The 25,155-nt window shown below is 37.0% G+C and overlaps 1 protein-coding gene across 9 annotated transcripts in view; it reads left to right on the top strand.

The window, feature by feature from the left end:
• The window catches only part of SNX14 (sorting nexin 14), a 45,284-nt gene that overhangs the window by 13,302 nt on the left and 6,827 nt on the right, over window positions 1–25,155 (top strand). For 6 of the 9 annotated variants that reach the window (XM_050972013.1, XM_050972014.1, XM_050972020.1 and 3 more), the window contains 17 exons: window positions 3,093–3,177; window positions 5,407–5,563; window positions 5,836–5,911; window positions 6,748–6,792; window positions 6,876–6,956; window positions 7,101–7,215; window positions 7,608–7,763; window positions 8,048–8,172; window positions 9,223–9,281; window positions 12,854–12,880; window positions 16,540–16,672; window positions 17,375–17,576; window positions 18,494–18,577; window positions 18,709–18,809; window positions 19,092–19,203; window positions 20,976–21,016; window positions 21,185–21,304. In XM_050972013.1, coding sequence (XP_050827970.1) covers window positions 3,093–3,177; window positions 5,407–5,563; window positions 5,836–5,911; window positions 6,748–6,792; window positions 6,876–6,956; window positions 7,101–7,215; window positions 7,608–7,763; window positions 8,048–8,172; window positions 9,223–9,281; window positions 12,854–12,880; window positions 16,540–16,672; window positions 17,375–17,576; window positions 18,494–18,577; window positions 18,709–18,809; window positions 19,092–19,203; window positions 20,976–21,016; window positions 21,185–21,304 — 1,719 coding nt within the window. The remainder of the gene's footprint in view (window positions 1–3,092; window positions 3,178–5,406; window positions 5,564–5,835; window positions 5,912–6,747; window positions 6,793–6,875; window positions 6,957–7,100; window positions 7,216–7,607; window positions 7,764–8,047; window positions 8,173–9,222; window positions 9,282–12,853; window positions 12,881–16,539; window positions 16,673–17,374; window positions 17,577–18,493; window positions 18,578–18,708; window positions 18,810–19,091; window positions 19,204–20,975; window positions 21,017–21,184; window positions 21,305–25,155) is intronic. The other 3 variants (XM_050972017.1, XM_050972018.1, XM_050972019.1) reach the window with 1 other exon arrangement.

The raw sequence follows: 25,155 nt of genomic DNA on the forward strand, positions 1-25,155 counted from the left end.
AGGTGACCACATTACTGTAAGGATTAAAACAGATGTGGCTCTTACATTAATGCAGTTCTTCAGGAGCACTTTGAGTGCTAAAGATTAGAAGTTTTTATTTGCTGTCTTTAATCTATTAGCACATACTTTTTGTTTGCTGTGTTTAATCTATTAGCACATACTTTTTATTTGATGTCTTTAATCTATTAGCATATACTTTTTTTGTATGTGCTCTTTTTTTAGCAGCACAGCTATTTCCTGGTAAAGTGCTTCAAGCTTGTTTCATAGGAACTGCTTCTAACTAGTTGGCTGTTCTAAGCAGAAAGGGTTGCTAACTCAGTTTCCAGAATAAGTCAGTGCTGGCCTCTCTGTTGGAACCACTACCATAAATATGTGTCTTTTTCCCCTCTCTTTACTAACAGCAATTTTTTCTGAGCTACAAGTTGTACATGTACCCTGTCATGACTTATTAACAGCGTGATTCTCTCCTTACATATCAAATCCAGATGACTTTCTTGTTTACTCTAAATCAGGCATGTTGCTTTTTAAAATGAACATGGGGGAAGATAAGGAAATCTGTGTAGCACAGACATTGTATAGAGATGTGAAAGTGGAGTAAAGCTTCAAAGTGAAAATCTAGAACAAGGTCTTAAAATTTAATTTGGAGTTGTAATACTTGCTGGTGTTAGTTGCATTGTTCATGGATCCATTGTTGACTCAGAAAGTGACCATGTCTCCTGTATTGAAATAAAACATTGATTGGGATATCTCAAGTGAGTTACAGCATCTTGAAGCAGAGTGCTAATTTACCATCTCTGCCTTTGACAGTGAGGATTTAAATGTTATATCTTCAGTTCTCTGGATAGGGAGTATATGCAACAAACAGTCAAGACGTGCCAGTATTAAGCACTGTCAGGGGACCTACAAAATAAAGTTCATCACAGAAATGCATATGTTGAGGAGAAATTCATCATCATCAGTTGAAAAATAAAATAGTTGTATACCTTTGCCAAGCAGCTGTACTCTGTTTTGAATTTATTATTAAACACTTGAAAGCAATAGTTCTAGCTAATAGAGATAAAATGTTTAAATTGAGGAAGAATTGTGTAAGAAAACACAGGCTTTTTTTTCCTTTTTTTTAGATTATATCTTTATAAATTTTTTTGCCAAAAATTATTCTACTTTTGAAATGAGACTTAAAATTACAAATTGCTTTAATGAAAATAATGGCGTTTTTTGCTGTATAAAGCTGCCTAGGTCAAAGCATGATTAAGTTAGAAGCACTTCAGACCAGTCGGCTCTAATATGTATGCTGAAATATTTCAAATCTGGATTTTCCTTGCTGTGGCCATTGCTGGATTGGTTATGGATTTTGAAGGGAAAGGGAAGGGTTGTATCATGCTTTTGTGTGGTATGGTAAAGATAACCCTGCATCTGAGTCAAGTTTTTGACAAAAGTTCACAGTGCCTGCTGCAGTGTTGATAACAATTTCCTTGGCTGTGCTCTTTGAGTTACCTCTGCAGAAAGAAACACTGCACTATCCTTATATGCCATAGGAAATTCTTAATTTCCAGAAATTACTGTTGGAATGTGGGGCACAAAAGACAGGAATTTCCATTGATAAGCAGAAGCTTGTCCTTTTGTGCTTGTAAACAGGAGCTGGCCTTACTTTTAGGCAGCTCCAGTCAATTGTACTGGCTTGTCAGGGCTGGCCAGGTCAGGTCATAGCTGTGCACCTCAAATGTTATAGGGGAGTGTGCAGGAATATGTAATATTCTCCTTGTACAATTGAATAAAAAACCACAAATTTTTCTCTTGGCTTTCGTGGCCTTTGCAATTGCATTGTCTCTTTACTTGTCTGGCAAGATGCTGTATCAAGGAGGGATTCCTTCATTGGGAAAGAAACTTGTTTGGAATTCTTAGATTTTGAACATTTACAGGTGTATGTTTTTGCATCTCTGAGGTGTCTCTTATTTAAAATAAAGAGTTTGCAAAGTGTAAATCACTTTCTAGATGGGTTTCTGTGAAAACTTCTGCAGGTGATGAAGAATCCCTTGAAACTATACAGGCTGGGGACTGACTGGATTCAGGGGGAAGCTGTGCTTGCTGCAAAGGACCTGGGCCCACAGTAGGCTCTGAGCTGAGTATGAGCCATCAGTGGCAGCTTAAAACACCAACAGCATCCTGGGCTGTAGTGATAGGAGCAGAGAAAATCAAGGAAAGTGATTATTTGCCTTCACTGGATGCTCTTTGGATGGCATCTAGGATACTAATCCAGTTTTGGGCTTCTTTACAAAAAAGTGGAGCAGGTTCAACCAGAGGGCCACAAAGATGACTGGGGCTGGAGGAGGTGACTGTGTTCAACTCGGGAGGTTTTCAGTACCACCTTGGATACAGTCCTGAGCACCATGATCTGAGCTTGTTTGGAGCAGGGCTAAGACAACCCAAAGTCATTTGTGCCTGAATTGTTCTCCTTCCATTTTTGTAGCCAACAAAGAAAATAGAAATGCAGGACCCTAATACAATCCTGGATTAAATCATACATGTTTTTTGTTTGACTTACGATCACATGGTTTTGGTTTTGGCACTAATGGTCTTTTGACTCTGTAACCCAAATTCTCTTTTGGTTCTGCCATCACCTGAGGGGTGACAATTTTCTGCCTGTACATAGGAAGGTTTCTCTGTGGTTTTAGTCCTTGTGGACACTACTGCAGAGTGTTAAGGCAGGTGTTAGAAGCAGAGCATAGTTAACTTGATCCTTTTGTTGGAGGTCTAAGCGTCCCGTAGAACTGGGCTTTTTACACTGTGACTTGAAAGTCACACTGCCTTCCTGTATTTATTGCAATGAAAAAATCATAATGGGAATGAGTATCAATAAATGTGATAACTGTGCTGTTTATGGCATTTAGTTCTATGTGTTTTTATATACCTTGGCAGAAGAATGAGGATGCTGTCAGCTCACCTAGAAATTTTGGATTATTTCTTAATGATTCATTTTATGGTTCAAACCAGAACATATAAGCAAATTACTATGTTTGATGGTTGTCTGCAATAAATTTTGGGGAGGGGGGGAAATATAACAGTTTTGGTTTGATTTTGAAATTATTTTTTAGGTGGACATTCCAACGGTTGTAACGAAGAAGATGCTTAAGGCAGCAATGAAACACATTGAAGTAATAGCCAAGGCTAGGCAAAAAGGTAATAATGTTAAGACTTAATGTGTTGTCAGTTTCAAAGGCCAACCATGAATATTCTTTTATGCATGTTTGAGATTATATTACTTTGTCTTTTTATCCTTATGGCCTCTGTTTTTAAAAATGAGATCCTTTTGCATTTTTCTTCTTGTGGTTGCGAGGCAAATAGGGAAAAGGTTACAGTACATATTTGTATTCTCTGTTTTGATTTTTATTGCCCCACAATAAAAATACTAACTTTCTCTGTCTGTACAGGGGTGAACAGGAGTATGGGGTTTTGTCTTTTTAGAGCCATCAGAATAATTTAGGAATGCTTCTTGAAGTTTTTCCTTTATATTCCAGATGAACACTTATAGATGAAAGGATTTGTACATCTGTGCATAGCTCTTATAGATAGAATGATTTCAAATCTGCATTAGTGAAGTTGTAATATGTTGAAAAGCCATGGAGAGACTTTGAGCAAAAACATATTTGTTATCCAAGATAAGAGTATCTTCACAAGCCTAATGTAAAAAGTATATTTATAACTGCACATAGAAGAAATGCTTGGAAGCACTTGCTGTTGTTATTATTTTTTTCACTGGCTGTGTTCCACAGTGCTGTATCTACTAAATGTGGTTTCATTCAGTTTTTAAGTGTTGATGTTTACTTTAACTGGAGTCATGAACTTTTCTTCTTTCCCTCCAAATGTCTGCTTGATATCCATAAATACATGCCATTGGCCCTGTGAGTGGTGTTACTGATTAAGATGAGTAATGAGACATAATGTAATCACCTTGGATGTCTTTCATGGCACAGCAGCAATTTCAAGATAGTAGATAATCTTGCAGTGCTATTTATGCCAAATTTTGTGTTTCCTTTGATTTTTTACCAAGGAGTTGAAAACACTTTTCTTTAGCAGTAAAGAACTGTATTTTAAATGTACAGCATTGAATATATAGCCATTTTTTCTCAGTGTTTAAAAAAAAAGACTTGCTTCCTAAGGGTAGATATGTGAAGTAGCCACTGAAAATTACTTTTAGTAGCACTTTCTAGTAAACATTGCTAAAGCAGCCACCACAATATGTGATTCAGAGGCAGCTTTCAGGCCCTGCTTTGGTTGCTAGTTGAGCCTAGCCTTTTCTCCTTATTTTCTAAATCCTTTTCAAGTGGATTGCTTTTAGGACGTATTTCCTTTTCTCCTGCTCTTTTTACCCTTTCCTCTCTTAGTAATTCCTATTTGCACAGACACCTCCACAATTCATTACCTGTCCTCTCTAGAAGGTGCATTCCTTTTCTCTGCTTTTAGTGACACCAGCTAGGCAGATTTATCAGGTGATATATATTCCTGCATCCCCTCTGTCAGCTGATACCACTCATGGATTTTGGCTGTGAAGGCCAAACCAGCAGGCTTCTCTCATATGCTGGGAAAAAGCTCTAACTTTGAGGGTAGCTGAGGAATATATTACATACCTCAGTATGCCTGGTGGTGGTGTTGGCATGAGGCTGTGCCACATTGCTAGTTCAGCTAGGTGTGATTTATAGCAGCTCAGTTCTTGCCTTTGAAGTGATCTGAAGAAAGGTAACATTGTTGCTTCTAATTAATATCTATAGCTTTTAATCTGATAAAGAGGTATTCTTTCAATTCCACTGTAATTTAAGAGGTAGTACTCTAGCAGATTCTCCTGCAGGTTTTGGCTTGATTCACCCTGTGTTTAAAATGTATGTTCTTTCATGTTTGTTTTTAAGTGTTCTAAGCAGGAAACAGATACTACAGGATTGAGTAAAAGTTTACGTTGATTTCAAATTGTGTTGTAGACCAAAAAAATGGGAGATCATGAGGAAGGTCAGGGAAAAGGCAATTAGAGGCAGACTTTGCACGATGCAGTTTTTTTGAGAATCCAGATGCTGAGTTTTTATATTTTGTTTATATATATATATATATAAATTGAATATGTAAATAAAAGTTTTTATTTTTTTTATATAATGATAAACAAGAAAGTATTCTGGATACCATGCAAACTGCAGTTGTTTGGTGAAGGAATTCTTATTTCAGTGTGAGGTTTTATTTTTACATAGCATAGCTTCAGAGTCTAAGCCAAGGTTCTTTTGTAAGGCTTCAGCATTTTATCCCTTTGGCACTTGTGTGTGTACTACAAATATTAACTTTTTAGCTCAAACAAAAAACAATTGCCTTTTGTTTACCAGTAAGAAAAAGCTGAAACAACTCTGCAATGCTGTTTTTTACTTTCAGTAAAAAATGCGGAATTTTTGCAGCAAGCTGCTTTAGAAGAATATGGACCAGAACTGCATGTTGCTTTGAGAAGCCGAAGAGATGAACTTCACTACTTAAGAAAACTTACTGAACTTCTTTTTCCTTATATTTTGCCCCCAAAGTCAACAGAGTGCAGGTATATAAATTACTTAGAATTGTATTTTTTAAATTGTGTTATGTAGTACAATCATTTTGGAAAGTGAAAGAATGAACTTCACAGTCATCTTCCTTCTTACCCTTTTTTTTATGATTTTTTTGGATTTGTCTTTAAAATAGCATGCTTATGGTATTGTTAAGTCCTAAAATATTTCCCAGTAGTTTATGACAGAATTGGAAACTTCACTTAGAAATTTATGTAATCTGATATTGCTTTGGATTTTTATTTTCTTTCTTCTATTTTCTTTTCAGATCCCTGGCCCTTCTCATTAGAGAGATTCTCCCTGGTTCAGTTTTCCTTCCCTCAATGGATTTCTTAGCTGACCCTGTAAGACTTTGGAGCACAAGAATAATCTTAATTTATTCAAAATTATTGTTTACCTACTGAGCATATTATGGTAAAGCAAATGATGTGCAATGACTTACTTGCTGTGCGTTTTGACTAGATAAAAGAAAAATAAATCTTGTGGCCAATTGTTTTGTTTGTTCATATGAGTTAACTCACTGAACTGACTAAAATAACAGTATTGGTGTGGTCCCTTAAGAATGTATTTTTCGTATTACATCTCCTGTCAAATGGGAGGATGCTGTGCTAGTGTAAACATCTACAAGTTGCTATTGCTACATTTAAAAAGGGCTTGATTACTTGAACTCTAGCCCTGGGGATCTTCATAGCAGTTTTAAGTAACCAGCTTTTTTTGCAGCTGTATTGAAATCAACTTTTTTCCCTCAATTCTGCAAATCAGGGGGCTTTTATTTCTGAAGCTCCAACACTGCTATCCTTGTTTTCATATATGCATGTATTTTAATAGGCAGAATGGCAGTGCTTATGCAGGCATCACCTGTCTGCAAATAGTAAGCACTGTAGTGTGGAAGTATTACTTGTTCATTAGATCTGCACTTAGAGTAAAAATACTTTGGAGGCCTTTCTTCCACTGGGTAAAGAATATTTCTGTGCACATCTCTTCAGAAATTCCCTGACTTGTAAAAACTTGAGATCAGTGAAGGTCGGTTCTCAAATGTGTATTGCCAGGCTTTGCTTTTTTGAAAGTATTAATATACTCATGTTTAAACTTGGGTAAAACATAGCATTGAAATTATTTTAATCTATTTTGTTGAGTTTCTTTAATAATAATTTTATTTGTTGTGTTGTGTTTCCTGCAGGATACTGTCAACCATTTACTGCTGATCTTCATTGATGATAGTCCAGTGAGTACTGACAAAGTTAGAACAGTAGCATTTTGATCACACATGAAAGAAGCTTTCTTACCCAGTTGTCATTTTTTCTGCAGCCTGAGATAGCAACTGAGCCTACTTCTTCATTGGTTCCATTCCTTCAGAAATTTGCCGAACCAAGAAATAAAAAACCATCTGTAAGCAAAGGCAACGTTTACTTCCTTTCCTGTTTTGAATAAGTGTTTTACTTTACCTGCTGATTTTGTTCTACAGCTCTTTGCATTATTTATGTACTGACTGAAAGTCTGAAAGTTGGCTGACTGCATTTTTAACCTACTCAGGTACTGAAACTGGAGCTAAAGGAGATCAGAGATCAGCAGGACCTTTTATTTCGGTTTATGAACTTCCTGAAACAGGAAGGGGCTGTCCATGTGCTGCAGTTCTGCCTGGCCGTGGGTAAGATTACAGACATGTGCTGATGTTACTTGATGATATGGAAATCATTCAAATGGAACACTGCAATTTGCATTTGGATAATTTAGGAAGAAAAAAGTCATTCATATGCCAGGAACAACCTCATGAATTTATCCTTACTGTGATAAAGAATAATTTCTTCTAATTGCAATATATTTTTAGTAATAACTTTATGAACAGATCTGAATTATAGTTAATAAGAAGGCAGCTGTCTTATTACCTCGGATTTTGAGATGTCTTATGTTTCCTTTAATTTTGAAGTTTTGCAAATTACTTATCTACTGGAAAATGAGTTGATCTTACAGGGTGCTTCAGGATGTTATTTGTTTGCCAAGTTGATCAAGAAATGCTTTTTTCTTTCCTTTATTTCTCAGAGGAATTCAATGACCGAATTTTGAGACCAGAACTATCAGATACTGAAAAGATGTCTCTTCATGATGAAGTACAGAAAATTTATAAAACCTACTGTTTGGATGAAAGCATTGATAAGATTAGATTTGACCCTTTCATTGTGGAAGAGATTCAGAGAAGTAAGTTGGAATTTGAAAGGAATAACGTGCATTGGGATTTAAACAACATTCTCTAATAAAGTGAAAAGAAATTTTGCTGAGTATCATCAAACTTTTTTTGCCAATTTAAAAAATTATTTCCATGCTATATTGTGCTTAATACTTTTTTGTCAATTTATTTATGTTTTTTGTTTATAAAACTTGGAGTAACTTGCAAAATAATCACGAACTCTGACCAGGAGAAAACATGAACTTTATATGCCCATGTGTATATCTCTCTCTATTAATATAAATATTTTTAATAGTTGCTGAAGGTCCATATAAGGATGTTGTGAAACTACAAACTATGCGGTGTCTTTTTGAAGCTTATGAGCACGTCCTGTCTCTGCTCGAGAATGTTTTTACTCCCATGTTCTGTCACAGTGATGAGGTAAGCATGAAAGATTGGAAGAGTAGTCTTAAAAGTGAGATTGTTTCATTTTTTTAGGATACACTATTTACAGTCATGTGTATATGGAACTGAAAAATATGGCTTCATTTTTCACTTCAGTTGGCATTCTAGAGCTGGACCATTCTCAGTAGGAAAATAAAATTCATTCTAGTCCAACGCATCATCACAGAATAAAAGGAAAATGTCATGTTTTTGATGTAACAATTTGTGTATATCACAGCTATTATAAAATCCTCTCCACCCTGCTTTATGTTTGCAAATTTGGTGCAAAAGTAATCTGCCTGATGGATGTAGAACTCAATCTCCTTATTTACTTTTAAGAATATATTGGTATTTAAAGATACAAAAGTTGTATTTAGGTTTTTTCAGCATTATGCATTCCTGCAGCTAAAAGTCTGGTGCTTGTTTTCAGGAAGATCTCTTAATACAATTTACAAGGTATTTAAGATTTTTGTGTGATTGGGTTCTAAATGCCACCTTAAGAATTCCCCACACTGGGTAGGCTGTATCTGCCTAAGGCCTTCTAGTAGGACACATTTTAATCACAGGGGTGAGTGTGAATTCATGTTCCTTTCAGAAGTTCATGTGCGTAAGTCAGGTGGTGTGTTAAGCTTCTTGCATTTATTTGAGGCAGAACATATTGATTTGTCCTGGGAGAGGGTACTTGCCTTACTTGGCATTAATAAAAAGAACATTTCTCAAAAATGGTCATCTCTCACATGATAGCTATAATGCTTTAAATGCTTGATTTTTTTAACAAAGAGAAGACGTGGATTTTGTTGCTTAATTTTTAATTCTGCTTTGTGGTTTTAATCCCATGATTATGTAAGGTTAAGTAAGTAGTCCTATTCTCATGTAATGATTATTGTATGGTCTGTCCTTTTCCAGATTAAAATTCTAACTGCTAGATTATGGTCAGTTTGGCTTTTCCTTCAGTTCTCATTTCCTGAATTTTGCAATGTTTTTGCACAGTATCCTTTACCTCAGTTAATCCAATGTTTCCTTTGATACCTTATTTGTCTGCTGCAGTACTTCAGACACCTTTTAAGAGGAGCAGAGTCACCAACCCGCAATTCTAAGTTTAACAGGTAGGTATGGTAGAACTTTTAAGTGGTTTTCTTTGATTCTTAAATTAAAACATCAAAATATTAAACTGTAAGAATTTTGTTATTGCCTGATATTAATTTGACTAATTTTTAGCTCTACTTTTTTGTTTTTAAATGGACAAATTATGTACTAAAGATGCAAGCAGTATTATACAAGATGTCTCTTCTCTTGAAGAATTTTACATTCAAGAATTTAGAATGTGATTTAGACCTCAACATTTGAGAAGAGGGAAGGGAAAAAAAATAAGCAGTGAGAAGAGGATTATGTGCAAATAAAGTGATTTAATTGACTGTGCATATGTAATACCATTTTAGTGGTGCCAAGCTGTGTCTTCTTGCATTTCAGATGTTACAGGGATAGGTACAGTGTACCCTATGCCAAAGCAGCCTGGTTATTTGATGGCATTCTCCTCTTATTGTGACATGGAGGGTTTGCCACTTCTCCTAGATTGAATGTGTTTTCTGTCCCCCACTCCATTGCAGAAATGCAGTATCAAAAGCCTTGTTTCTGGGCTTGGGCCATATTCTTATAGTCCAGACCTCCTTCAGGCTCCTTACTTTTGGTCCAGATCCCCTTCAGGCTCCTTACAGCCTGTGGAGAAGAGCCTTTCCTGTGGTGGGGATGGGTGATCTTCCACTCTGGGCTTGGGCTGGGTTGATAAACGTTGAGGTCTCAAAATTTCTTGTGTTTCACTTTATGTTGGTTGGCTCTGACAGTCATGGACTAACCCAACAGAATTTCTCTTACGGCCTGGCCAAGGGAAGGAAAACATCAGTGAGAAATCTTTAATTAGGATAGGCTTTCTTTCTTGATATGAAGTAAGATCCATGGTACTCTGGAAAATGCTAATGCTTGTCCTCTCCTAGAGGAGTAACACTCATTCACTTAACCTTTTCTGCTTTCATTAGAGTTACACCTGGCAGTAAACTCCTGTTTCACAGCCTACTGTGAGATTCGTATTACCGGCACATACCTTTCTTCCCTGCTCCTGTTCTTCAAAAATGGCATGGTTGTTCTCTTCATTATGTCTCCATGGGTGACATCTTTCTTGTAGTCTTTATAGTTTTTGTAGGTCCAGGACTGGAGCTTTGGTGTAGTGCTGTCTCATAGTGGTGCTGGCAGGCTTCTGTGTCTTAACAAAGAGGCATGGGATGAAGGCAGCTAGCCCAAACTGCATTCCTTTCCTACACAGTGCTCCTTGTAGGGTGACCTTAAAGCACTTCAGCTTCTCTTGAGGATGGCTCCAGGATTTCACCTAGACCTTTAAATCTGCCTTCTGGTTTCTTCCCCCAAATTATTTCATGTCAGGGGTTAGAAGTATTCTGTCATATTCTTCTTAAATCTAGTTAAAATATGGAAACATTCAGGTCACCTCTTTGCTGCTTGGCTTTTAAAAACAGAAAGGGGGAAGTTACAGGCCATTCCTGCCTGAAATGCATTGTTTTTGAAATGCATCTCTGTTTACAAAATAAATTTTGTTTGGCAGCTGTTGCAGCATATTCTCAAACAGCATCCATAGCTTTACTGAAAATATATCTGGTTTACATTTTAGAATAATTTGAATGCTCTCAGTATATATGCTGATTTACAATACAAGATACTGTGTGTTCCAGAGGTGGTGCCTCAGTGATTATTTCCATGAAAGAGAGGTCCTATCTTGCAAGTAGCTTGCCTGTTGCTTTGGAATTTCCCTGTGCAGAATTATGTGCAGTCACTTGCAAGAGGGTGGGGGAAAATCAAAGTTTCTCACACAATTATTCCAGATGTTATTCCATATATTTTGTCCTGCCTTCTTATTCTAGCATTAGTTCCACTTGAAAGTAATTACATGCAAAGAGATGAGTTTTGTTTCCCTTATTTTTGATGTGCTTTGCTATGGGTACTGTGTGTATTCCTTAGGTACTGCTGGTTAAAAATCAGATCAAGAAGCAGGTATGAAATCCCAGTGGAACGTGCATGAGGGTAATGTGTTGAAATATTTCCCTTATTGCAAGACAAGAAAATTACAGTTTCTACAAAATATAGGTGGAAAAGTAGGAAGAAGTGACATCTGTGTAATATTTGGTTTGAATCACTTCTTTGAACTGTACAGAACAATCATAGCTTTTTTCAGACAGGACAAATAAGGTGCAGTGAAAACTGCAAAGGCAGTAGATGGGCAGTGCCAAGGGTTTCAGGACTGTAAAGAAGTCACATTGAGGGTATTCTGCCAACTTGATAACTAACTGTAGTTGTCATGAGTTTTACCTCTGTAACTGATGTTTTTAACCTAATATTTAATGTGTGTAGCCTATGATAACTGATGCTTCGAGTTCTAGTTCTGTCAGCTTAATTTGGGTAGCGTGGAAGAGACAAGAATTCCCTCTCCCTCTCTCATGTTTATGTATTTATAATACATTACTACATTACTTAAATATAGTCTGTGTTGAAAGTCTTTATAAAGAAAGAAAAGCTGTTATGTAGTATGAATTCCCAGATTTCTGGATTTCTGTATGTCTGTCTCGATTTTACGAGAGCTACTAATAGAAATAGAAATGCCCTGGTCTCTCATATTAAAATGGCAGTGAAATTAAATAATTTTTTAAGTTAAAGTATCACATAGAAAAGATTCTAACAATTTCAGGGAGTGGTTAGGAGAAAAACCCATGGAATTAAGTCTATGAAAAGTTCTATGCAATGTAATAGTCATCATCATTTCTAATCTGCTAGGTTATATTTCCAGTTTCACAGTTTACACAGCCAAAGGCAGTGCAAGATGTCTTACAATCAGATTCTTCTGTAAAACAAAATCTAAAATTTTAATGTTTTTATCTCATGTTAGTTTGTCCAGAGTTCGGTAGCTCCAATGAATTAAAATCCTGTGTGTGGTGACAATGTTTATTGTTAATTCATTAAAACATCTTGATTGGAATTACTGGGTTGATGTCTGAGGCATTGGTTCTATGTACCAGGTTATGTAGAATGTCAAAAATGCGTGACAGTTCTTAAAGTCTGTGAGATACAAATATTATAAATTTTAACTTTTAATAGTGGCTCTTACAATACCTAATAGACGTATTATACTGTATTTTATATATATGTACTATACTAATACAGAGGGGAAGAGAGCATGTATTATTACACAAAGTGAGGCCTCAGCCTTTTCATTCTATTGGCCAAATTAACTTGATTCCTCTGAATATAGGTAAGAGGAAAAGTTAGCTGGCTATTTGGCACTTCAGATAACTCTAAGAATGAGAATTGTTCTCTATTAATTTGTGGTTGCTTGTGCTGAATCTCCTGAAAGTTTCAATAACTGGTGTTTCAAATTCAAAGGCCAGGCTTGTGGTGATGAGATCAGTAGATACTGTTCACATTTCACTTTCTTGGGATTCTAGGTCAGAAGCTCCTAATTGTACTACCTCTTTTCTTAACCCATGGTGGTGGGCAAAGCCTATTCAATTTCGTTGGGATAGGTCAGTCAGATTTGGTTTGGGTTCTTTTGTTGTTTTGCTTTTGTTTTATTTTGATTTCCTGCTGGGCTCTGAGGTAATTTATTTGCCTGTTGTTGCAGAAGTAGCCTGAGTTTGGATGACTTACGGTAAGTCTATCTAACACTCAATAAATGTTGTGTGTTAGCTATGCTGCATCTCTCATGACTTCATCACACAGCTTTTATAACAGTAATTAACTGTTCATTTTATTTGTAAAAGACATGAATATCTTCTGGTCTGAGGTGCATTTCTCCTCACAAAAAGCTTTACTCCCCATATCCTTTTCACATGTGTTTAGAAATTGCTTAATTACTAATTTCACATGTTTGCATTACATTAGTATTGTTTGCTGTACATTTACACTTTGCTGTCTGTTGTAATTTGTTTTGCAATACATTTCTAGAGCTTGAAACTTCTTTTACTTGTGACTGGTAGCTACTCCAAAATTTCCTTTACTCCATGTCATATTATTATCCACTTAGGTGCTTGTTTTATCTTGCAAGCTGTGTCTGGAGTGATTGTTGTCTAACATCACTTGCAAATATCACCATTTTATGATTTTTAAGCACTCAAACCCAACAGTTGCCCAAATTAGTTCTCTATGCAGCTTCTCCTGTGACTGTTACAGGTTTAATGATAGCATATGCTATTTTTTATAATTTGCTGTAGGTAGTATGTGACCACTCATCAATGCCTTAGTAGCTGTCCAGTGGTTTGTTTTCTCATTATTTATGCCTTTTTGAATACATAGTATCCAAACTCAGAAAATAATCTGTTCCTCATGGACTTTTCCTTTGAATTTAACAGAGAATAAGTATGACATAGTTTGCTCATATTAGTCTTGAGGGGAAATTTTTTAACTTAATTTTTCAGGTTAAGAATCAAGGTTATTGGATGCTTTTATATTTTATGTGTGAGTTCAGCTTGTTGAGCTATTACTTGCTTGATTGTTGAGCAATAAGGAGTTCTTGAGTTATATATGCAGCTCATTGATTTTCTAGTGCAGCATTCCTCCTGTGTGTAGGGAGTTTAGTCAGCCAAAGGAAATGGTACTATGACTTCACATGCATGTTACTATCTGCCTTGTCTGAAATATACAACTGGTCTGGTCCTTCTTGACCCAGAGAGGCTCACAGCATCATTCTTCAGCTGCACAGCCCTGGCTCATCACCTGCCAAGATCTGTTCAGTGCACTGAATGAGGCAGGTACCCTGTGGGAAAATGATTTTGCAACCATCCATGACTGAAGAATGCCACAGTGCACAGTGGACTTCTTCAGTCTGCAATTCCCTGTTACAGAGTAAACCATAATTGTAATTTTTTTTAGTGTTAGGTATGTATTACTTTTGGAATGTTTGGGAAAAAAAAAAAGTGTTCCAAGCTCTTGTTGTCACATCATTCTTCAGGAATGTTGGAGCCTGTAGACTCTGCACAGAGGGCCCTCTTGAGAAAGCAACTATAGAATGATAGTCTAATAATGCTATTATATGGATTAGCACTAGAGGGAGTGGGTTATTTTTCCATCAAGTTTTGGATGTATATATATTTGTTGACAGGTCTTAACAAAAATCTTATCTCTGTTCTAAACTGGCTACCTTCTGTCATCTTTGATCCTTTGTATCTTGAACCTGCCCCTATCCTAGTCCCATCTTTCCTTCTACCTCGTCTCAAGGTCTTTCTTCTATTTCTGCTTAGCCACTGAATCTACTAGATTTTCATTGTGATACCTTTTGTATATATATATATATATATATTTTATTGCTCCACTTCTTTGAAACGTCAAGTCGTCCTGTTGTCAGTCCATCCATCTTTGCTAAAATCCACACATTTCTTTTCCATGCTCATCGAATGTGATTTGTGATCAAGAATTTTTGCCAAACCAGTCCTGTGTTCTCTCCGTATATTGTTGAGGAGTGTCTGTGTACCCTCTCATTCACTGGTGTTTGTTCTGAATTTGTTACTTCCTGTGAAGATTCCCATCCTAGTTTGTTACTTGATACTTGTCCAGTTCAGTGATTGCTTTTTACTCACGTGGTGTAATCTTTGGGCTCTGTGCTGGGGCTGGAAGGGTTGGTTCCTGGCTGCCAGGTTGAGTTCTGGCTGCATACGGCTCACTACAGGCACAGGTGAATCCAGCTTTCACCTGCTGCATGCTCAGTGTGGGGAAGAACTGCTTTGAGACTGGAGTCCTCCTATCAAATCACTGACCTTGTGCAAATCAATGTTTTTGCTCAAACTCTTGAGAACTCCACTAGTTTTCAGAGGAATGATGAAATCTCCCTGCAAGGTTAAGCCAGAGATGTGAAATACCAGCCTTCCAGAAAAGCTAGTTTTGTCTGATTGAGGTTTGTGGTTTTTAGCCCAGTGTTGAAGCACTTGAACAAGATTCAGGTAATATCCCCTATGTGAAACAGCTCAGTTCAGCACAGTAACACGTAGTAGAAGTTGTTCAAGAATGGAGTAAAATTGTTCAAATACAGATTTAGACTGTAAGCAGTCAAACAACCTTGTCATTGCATAGGTGAGATAACTAAGAGAGATGGTGCCAGTATGCTTTGGAACTGATGATTAGATGAGATAGAAAAAGCAAAAAAATTGGAAAATCAGTGGGTTATTTACACAGTAATGTACACAGTCTGTGTAAGATTATAAACAGGAAGGTTATCAGAAACATGCACGTGCATGCTTGGAGTCAGCAGCTGGTGTTGTCTGCATGGTTTTATGAATGACGAAAATGCTTTACCTGCTGATCACTGCAGTTCTCTTTGTAATCCCTTCCAGAAGTCAATAGTTTCTTGTTTTAAAGGAAAAAGAAACAGGATTTTTTGTCCTCCAAAGTACTAGCTGTGCATCTAATGGCAGTCTATAAATTGGTTTTGAATATTTGATTCTGAAGTTCACTGTATTGATTTTTAACTTGTCTCTCAACTGTATATATTGAATCACCATAAAGAAGCTCAGGCTGATTCTACATTCAACAGAAACATTTTTCTTTCCAAAATTTCCAGCATTTCTATGCAAGAAATAATCTTCAGTGTCAGGACTTGTGTAAGGGCATAAGAATAATAAAAAATCTGTTCTCTCAGTGAGGAGTGTGCTTGCTGCCCAAGTACTTTTTTTAGTCCTATACCTGGTTTGTTGGCGTTTGGACACTTTGTCATAAGTGGCGAGACTTTAAAAACGTTTCATCTTTTGGTCAGACTGGCTCTTCAAGCCAGGATTCCTCAGTTGCATCTGTTTTCTCTCATGCTTAGTCTTGCTCCTTGCACATTCCTTTTATCTGTCTCTACTGCTTAAAAACAGTGATCTATCTTGAATGATATGTGCTTGTAAAATTCCATTTAAAAAATGCATCTACACTTGGTAGAAGGATAAATATTTAAATACAAGTACAAGGAAAAGGACAAAGTTAATGACCTACTTGATGTGCATGCCTGTAGCAATACCCCAGTTTCTGCTGTCAAAACACAGTTGTTTTACCTAGCTAATTGTTTATTCTGTGTCATGAATTGCTAGGATACTATTTTAAGAGTTTACTCGTGGTTAAGCATATGGGAATCCTGTGTCTCAAATGTAGTCAAGAGAATTTGCTGGTTGATCAGAGAACAGATATACCATAAATGAATTTTAAATAAGTGGAACTGTAAATGTTTGGATACCTGTTTATAGAGTTGTTTTTCTTATCTGCAAATGCTGTGCAATGGCCTAATGAGCAGCTGTGTAATAATATGCCTTGTGTTGTGAACTGTGGCTTCTATAATCCTAGGACCACACAAAAGAGAGGAGAATCATTTGGAATCAGTAAAATAGGCAACAAAATAAAAGGTGTATTCAAGAGTTCTGCAATGGAAGGAGCTATGTTGCCTAACTATAACTTAAATGAAGGAGAAGATGATTTTGTGAGTAAAGCCATTAAATTTTACTTGTAGTCTTTGTTGGGCTTCGATTTTTTTTTTCTCCTTTGTTCATTTCTGAGCAGAAAAATTTCATTATTCATTAAATAATTCATTTAATCAATAGTTTATTGTAATTAAATTTCTGCTTTCTTCATTACACAGTTTTCCTGTGCTGGCTTCTGATTAAGATGTCTTATCCTCCCTGTATTCATTCACAAGCCTAGGTCACATTCCCAGTTTCTGTGCTTCTGAGCTTATTGTTTTTGTACAGAGAAATACCAAAAGTAGCAGTGTCAGATATTTTTATGAGCAATGACTTTTTCTCCAGTCCTGGGTAGTAAGGTATGCACAAGACTGTGCTTGGCTCTTCATCTTCAGCCTGCCACAAGACCTTAAAACCATAAATAACATAGTGTAGAAACTGCTGTCGAGTTGGTCTGTGATGCAACATTCTCTCTATACATCAGGAGCTAGTAGTCCTTTCTCATTTGTCTTGGATGTCTCCCTCAGTTAATGTTTTTTCTTCCATGCTAAACAGTCATGAATAGAGCCAATGGTAGAGTTTACTGCAAGGGATATTGTTACCTGAACCACAGTTGGGGGAACAAATGGAAATTTTGAAAAAGGGAAGAGGAGGGAACTGGTTTGAAGCGGAGGTAGACTGTACCAATTAAAATAGAACTGAAGATCTCTGAATCCCTGCAGATTGAAGAAGGTGTTATGGTGATGGAAGATGATTCTCCTGAGGAGGCTGTTACCACCCCAAATACACCCCGCAACCTTGCTGCGTGGAAAATCAGCATCCCATACGTTGATTTTTTTGATGATCCCTCCTTGGAAAGAAAAGACAGAAAGGAGAGAATTCCTGTATTCTGCATTGATGTAGAGAGAAATGATAGGAGGGCAGGTATGCAATTTTGCAGATCAGTAGTGTCATTTGAAAGTGAACTCAGCTGTCTCTTGCAAGTGTGTTTGTATATGTGTTCTTCTGATTTCAAAATAATTTGAAAGTTCTGAGGAAATGAGTTTGAGAGATAAATGATCACATTTGCATTTGCAAGTTGAGAACTGACTCCTCAGCATGAATCGGTTCTATTTAGACTTCATGCCAAAGTTTGAAATGTTCTCTTTCCAAAAATACTTATCTTAAAATTCATATTAATAAACACCTGTCATATTTTTTTTCACCCACTCTGAAGTTTGGAATAATGAACAACAAATAATTTTTTATATAACCTTTAAATTAGTTCTTAGGAAATGAAAATGTTTTGCTTATTAGGAACCATTGTGGCGTGCAGTTGGTTTACCAGTATTTGTATAACAGTACATCCATATGGAGTGGGTGGAAACAGCATCATCCTAAGGCTGCTGGGATTTGTCTTACTGAGACTAGTACTTCCACAATAAGTAGAAAGTATTTAAGAAGCATTTAGGGTTGTCTTTAGTGATAGGATTAAGAATCATCATTCAATTTGGTGGTGCAAAGGACTGTATTCAACAAGTACTATTTCTGTAAGTCATTTGGTTCAACGTTGGAAAATAGATCTAATGTAGTCAGCCATCATAAATGTTGAAGTTATGCAGGACTCCATTGTTTAGATTGTAGTGATCCCATAAATGATAATTTCCTTGCTAGTACTGTATCTGTCTACCAATTATGCATTTTATTGTAACATTAAAAGTACCTTGAGGTTTATGTTACTACAAAATGGGGCTAATGTCATTGAGGTTTTTCTTATGATAATCAACATATGTTTGCTGTTGCTAATTTGTCTCCCAGGTGCCATAAAACCTGGTTTATTTTTAACTTTTTTTTTTCACCAGTTGGACACGAACCTGAACACTGGTCTGTCTACAGGAGGTATCTTGAATTCTATGTGCTTGAATCAAAACTTACGGAATTTCATGGTACGTTCTCTGTCATTTGGAAAGGCATTTTCTCCCTGCTGTGATTATTATTCATTACTTAGATTAAATTTAAAATAATAAAATCATTGTTTACTGCAAGAATAATTTAAACTCCTTGATATCTTTACTAGGTACATTTCCTGATGCTCAGCTTCCCTCAAAGAGAATCATTGGCCCCAAGAACTATGAGTTCTTAAAATCCAAGCGAGAGGAGTTTCAGGAATATCTGCAGGTATCAGACAAACATTTGGAGCAAAGAATATTCTAAAACTAATAAAAGAATATATGGCATTTTTTTGTTTATTTCCAAGTAACTTTAGAGTTACAGAAGGGATTCAAGTAGGCAATGTTAAAGTTACACATGACTCAAACCAGAAATCTTGTGCAAATATCTGTGAAATCACAGACAATATTTGTGACAGTATAATACTCTTTAAATATCTTTTTACTATACAGAAATTGATTTTTTTAAGGTTAAAGTACTTATACCTCCTTTGTTCCTTTTGTTTCAAAGAAACTTCTGCAACATCCAGAACTAAGTAACAGCCAGCTTTTAGCTGACTTCCTGTCCCCTAATGGAGGAGAGACTCAGTTTCTTGATAAAATGTTGCCTGATGTGAATCTTGGTATGTAATATGCTACTTGTTTTTGCTGACAAATAGGAATGCTGTGGATGCTGTGATTGAATTCTGTGGTTCTGTGATTGACAGTAATAATGAATAGATAAACTCTTGTGGATGTGCGAAATAAGAACTCTGCTTCTTCACAGCCCCTATAATTATAGCTCAGCAAGGAAGCTATGCTGATACTTCTTCCTTGAAGAAAAAAGACATCTTGAAATTTTGGAAAAAATTGCTTAAGTGGCTTTTGATTTTTGTGTCAACAAGCAAGACAAGGTTTCTCTTAATAAATTGCATAGTTCAAGAAAATTTACAGTATTGTCACAAGTCAAATCTGCATGTGTCTGTCATTATTGGCAGATGAGATGGCATGAACACTTATAAAATTACCTTTGGATTTTAATTGATTAAACTCCTCTTATTTTTTTATTCTGAAAACTCCAGTATTTGATATTTCTAGTACTACCTGCTGTTGAGATCTTTTCTAACATGAGCTACTTAATAGAATCTCTGTGATACAGGCAGGTCAAGTAGAAATTGAGAAGCTCTAAGGTCTAATGACAGTAGTTCATAATAAATCAAAAAAGTTGACTGTAGTGTGACTTGGCTGCCATGTAGCTGTCTCAGAATAGTGGGCCTGAGCTGGTCAAGTCAACCTCATGGCCGTTCTGTCTCCCTGTCTTGTGCCATTTGTGGCTGTGGCCCCAGAGAGCCGTGTCTGAGCTGCGCCACTGCTTTTCTGCAGCTCCTGGTCTCAGTGTGGTCCTGCTGGGGCAGCCCTTCTCTTGGTCTGCTTCATGAGTTGTTGAGTAAAATTTCTGTTCTCAGCCTCCAGTCAAAAGGTTTTGGTTTTGTTTCAGGTCTCCCTTCTAGATCCAACTGTACATCCTTATAAAAGCTTGTAATTATGGTGGTACTGAAATGCATTTCCTATCTGAGACCATGCTTCACTTCCATAAACAGCATTATAACAAGTCTTGGTGTTTTGGTAGGGCTTTTTGTGAGGATGAGAGGTTTTTATTATTACCATTTGATCATTGTACATACTTTCTGATACAAATTCCCTATTTAATGACATGTAGATAAGAAAAATGTTGCTTTAACTGTAGTGCTTAAAATAAAACTAGTCCTGTACACTTGCATTTTTCAGCATTCAAAGTTCCTGTGCCATATCCTGATAGCCTTATCAGGACTCAAGAGCTGATCTTTAAGGCCACAGCCATAACCTGTCCAGTTTAGAAAATTCTACTCACCAGGGTTTTTGAGGCTGGTTTCCCCCAGAATCTCTCCACATTTGCTGGTTTTTCCACAGGAAGAGGAGAATCTGAGTTATCTTGATTTCTTCTGTAATAAATGTTTATGATTCTAGGAGTAATTAAATACAAGGAATTTTGCCTGTACTGGTGTTGGAGCATTACTGTTGTTACAGTGTTAGAACTACTATTTATGGTTAAACTCTAGAAGAGTTAAGAGGTAGAACTACAGTACTTTATTGTGGGGTTTTTAAAAAGTATTCAGATTAATAATCTTTATATTTCTAAGTATATTTTCTTGAAGAGTAATGATCACTAGATTACAAGCTTTGCTAGGTTATATGCAGAACTGTTTTCATAGGGTTTTGTGCCAAATAAAAAAAAAAGAAGCAGATTTTTAAAAATTACTGTATTTTTAAATGACTACTAGACAATGAGTACATAAAATCGAGCAGAGCAAAATGTCTTTCAAATCAGACAGTGATAACAGAAAATGTTTGTTTGTTTCTTTCTCTCTAATTGTAGGTAAAATCATAAAATCTGTTCCAGGAAAGCTGATGAAAGAGGTAAGCAAGTATTTCAGGTTGCCAATATCTTAACTTCATTAGCTAATTTTATCAGATTACTGAGTTACAGGCTAATCAAAATTATTTGAAAATTCTTGGTTTTTTGTTGTTTTAGTTTTCACTTTCCTATAATTATGCAAGTGACAAGTCACTCATATCTTTTCTCAGAAAGGTCAGCATTTGGAGCCATTCATCATGAATTTTATCAACTCTTGTGAATCTCCCAAGCCTAAACCAAGCAGGCCTGAACTTACCATTCTGAGTCCCACTTCTGAAAATAACAAGAAGGTACAGTAAGTCATGTTCCTTTCCCATTTTAGAAGTGGGGAAAACTGACCATGCATTTTCTCTCATACTAGGGAGCTGTCTTAGAGCTCATTACCTAAAATTATTTCAGATGAAGGCAAGCTGTAAAATGCTGTCTAGGAATGCAGACATTAAGGGTGTTCAGTCCAAAGGCCAGACCACAGGTGGACTGGAGTGACACACTTTCCTATTCCCTAGATACGTGTGGCATAGACTTGAGCTATGTTCAAGTTCTGCACTTTCACTTCTGTTGTGAGAGATGTCATCTTTGTGCAGATGTTTAGCCTACCAGTTCCTGAAGGAAGCCTACAAGAAGGATGGAGTGAGACTTTAAGAGCATTTAGTGACCAGACAAAGGGAAATGGAACTGAGAGTAGGTTTAGATTAGATATTAGGAAAAATATGTGTAACTGTGAGGGTGGTGAGGTGCTGGAACAGATTGCTCATGGAGGTTGTGGATTCCTCATTCCTGGAAGTATTTAGTGCCAGACTGGATGGAGCTCTGGGCAGCCTGGTCTAGTGGAAGGTGTTCCTGCCCATGGCAGAGAGTTGGAATGAGATGATCTTAGAGGTCCCTTCCAAGCCAGTCCATTCTGTGATTCTGTGCAATAACTGCTGTGCAGCAGCAAGGCACCTCACTTCTGGTGAAGGAGCTGAGTGCCAATGTCTGTTCAGGACAGTGTGAGCTGTCTGTATGGAGTCTGTGGGGATCTGGCAGGCAGCCAAAGAGACGAAAGGTTAGCGCTTCCCGAGTGCCCATTTGGGAGAAGAACATGTTATCTCAGAGCAAGAGAGCTCTTCAGTTTTTGGTAAATGGGGGTAGATTTCCAGCTTATGCTTGTATTGCCACTGTGTTCTCATGTGTCTTTTCTGGCAGAGGTCTGTTTATTTCAGTTTCAGCATGTTGGCCTGTGCTGAGATTACAATGCACGTTCCCTGGTGCTGCAGGAGTGGGGTACCTGCCAGCTCCTCTTCCTCAGCAAGCTGAATAAGAAATGCCTGAAGGTCTGTCTGGGCAGGCCCAGTCAGAAATGTGCCTAATGCTCTGACAGATCATCTGCATGCTCCTTCCTTTTGAATGTTCCTGGGGCGTGTGTATGTTGGTGTGGTCTAAATATTGGTGGAAAGATTTCTATTTCAAAATGCACTATAAAAGTGGGTAGTCAACCCCAATATAGCCAGGAGCAATTGGATTTCACTCTGTATCAGATCCACTGGAAATAAGAGGTGCCAACCTGCCTGGTTAAAAAAAACCAAATGAACAAAAAACTCTGCTTCCCCCTCCTAGGGGCACTAGCAGGATTTCTGGCCATGTTTCTGTTCTGAAGGTCTGTACACAGCTTGATCATCTTCTGAACATACTTTTGTCAGACTTGCTATAATAGGTCAGGACTTCTCAGCTGATGCAGACTTTGCAAAATATGCCAATAAAGGCGTTGTTCTGCTGGCTTGTGATGGCCTGCCAACAGCAGTAAAAGCTGTTTTTGGAACACCAGCAGTATAATAAATGTTTTTGAGTAGCTACTTGGAGGAAGACGTGGTCACTTACACTGACTGATATGATTCAGACACTGCATAAAATCTTATTATTTTGGTATCCTCTGTACTTTTTAAATGAGCAGGAAGAACAAGAGAGAGGTTTATGCCTCTGGCTGTAGATATTGTTCATAGTCATGGTATTGTTTTTGTACAGTTCACACCTGTGCTGGAATGTATGAGTGTATGTTTGCATATGCACTCACCATTGAGTAACTTTATTTTCTTTTTTCTGTGAGGCACTTCATATGAGCAGTCATGCTTCCTTTGCTTCCTTTTCCCCATAAGGCATGGTAGCCTATTGTACAAGGGATTACTTTGGTCTTTTTTCTTAATACAGGCCTTTTATCTTTCACTGACTTCAAGAGCTTGACTACCATTATTAATAAATACTAATTCATGGAATTTCCTCTTTGTAAACCTTTAAAGAATATTTAATGGTTATAATCATAATTACTGTTTAATCTTAAAGATACAAATAATGATAGTGTTGAGGTTTGTGGTGTTAGTCTCAAATATTAATATGTGCAGAAACATCTAAAGCAAAATCCTGTGCTTATCTGAATTGTGAGTATAATCTCAACTTGTGTGCTGGATAACCAGCTGTGTGTTTTTCACTTGATTTTCTTCCCTGCCAAGATACTGGAGAGTGTAAAACATGGAAGTAGAGGTCTAATGCCACTTTGTATTGCGGCTGCTGCAGTGCATTGTAGATTGCATTCTGAAATGCTTTCAGAGTGGGCCTCTGCTCAAGGAACTATTACTGTTTAAGGTGCAGCACAGATCATCCATGTATGGAGGTACAGTCAGCATTCAGAAGATGCTGCTTCTGGTTTGGGGTGAAAGAGGAAAGAGCTTGACTTGAAAGTCCAGAAGCTTTGCCCTAAGCTGGCCTTCATCTTTGATTTTTTTTATAGGTTACCTGCCAGATTGCTGTTAATGATTTAGCTTGGCCTCCAGACACTGAACCTATGTCTACATTGCACAATGGGCTGCTTTGAGTGGGCTCAGTTTGCATCACCTTTGTCAGGTTGTGAGGTGTATATAAAAAATAAAGAAAGCTCTCATTTAAGTTACAATACTACAGCTAAGGATTTTCTGCTGTTCTGGTTTCAGAATTATGGAGGATGTAGACTTCAGTTTATATGGAGTTTTTAAAGTAACCTATAAGGGATACTTCCATAAGTAGGTGTGAATAATTATGTGTTATTTTTAGGTTTGTTACATTCCTGGACACCGGTCATCCACCAGTGCACTAGCCATATTTTCCCTTCTGTATCATTTATGTGATCAGTTGGTGTTATTTAGTTTTAGTGAACCTTGTGAAGGTAATACCAGCAGCTCAGCACTTAACAAAAGAGAGGGCCTGAAGGAGTACAGGTCAAAAACCTGACTCTTGCCAGATATCCTGATGTAATTTTTCCTAAGAGTGCAAAGCATTCTGTTTAAAGCCTTGTGTGATGTTGTGATTTGCATGTTTTGGCTTTATTTATTTTGGGGAGAATTGCAGTACAGAAAGTGAACCATATATAAGCAAATTACTTCCTGTTCCTTGGAACTTTATTTTGGGAGTGGTAAAAAAACCTCTCTGAGTGGCAGTCACCTCAGCCTTGGCAATTCTATGATTATGTTGCATTTGCTTCTAGTTCTCAGATGTTTTTTAGAGCCCTGGCATAAACTTTTGAACTCTCTTTTCATAATACAGAGTATCTTGTATAAATCCTATTTTATATCTAGATTAACTATTTTGGGGGTAAGTTAATTTAAAATAAACTGTTAGTAGGGATTGCTAGATATTAAACATGGAAAGCATCAGGATTTAGATCCTGATTTTTCCTTTCCCTCTCTTAGGATTCACAGACTGGGGGGCAGGGGAGGCAAGGACTGCTACCTAGGTGGTTTGGGACCCTTTTTGGTGTGCAGGGAAGAGCCTCTTGGAGTTTTGCAAGAATTCGAATATCTTTTGAGAAAAAACCAAAGGCAAGGAAATAAAGGGGTCAGGGAGGAAGGTGATGATATAGGAGAATAGAAGGCTCTAAAGGAATGTAATTGAGGAATGAGATCAGTGGAAAGAAACCTAAATGTTCGTTCATGAAGATTTTATTATAAATAATTAAACTGGCAGGGGAAAAAGGTATTTCTCTATGTAAAAAACTTGTATATTTTGTCTAGAAGCCATTGTATTTATTTCAAAGTGGAAGCCAACAGGAACTCTAAGGAGTACTTTGATGTTGTAGGCTTCCCTTATGATTTAAGCCAGACAATTTCTGTATTGTCTTAGCCCCTCATTTTCAGAA

This window comes from Serinus canaria, chromosome 3, assembly GCF_022539315.1.
Source record: "Serinus canaria isolate serCan28SL12 chromosome 3, serCan2020, whole genome shotgun sequence".
NCBI lineage: Eukaryota > Metazoa > Chordata > Aves > Passeriformes > Fringillidae > Serinus > Serinus canaria.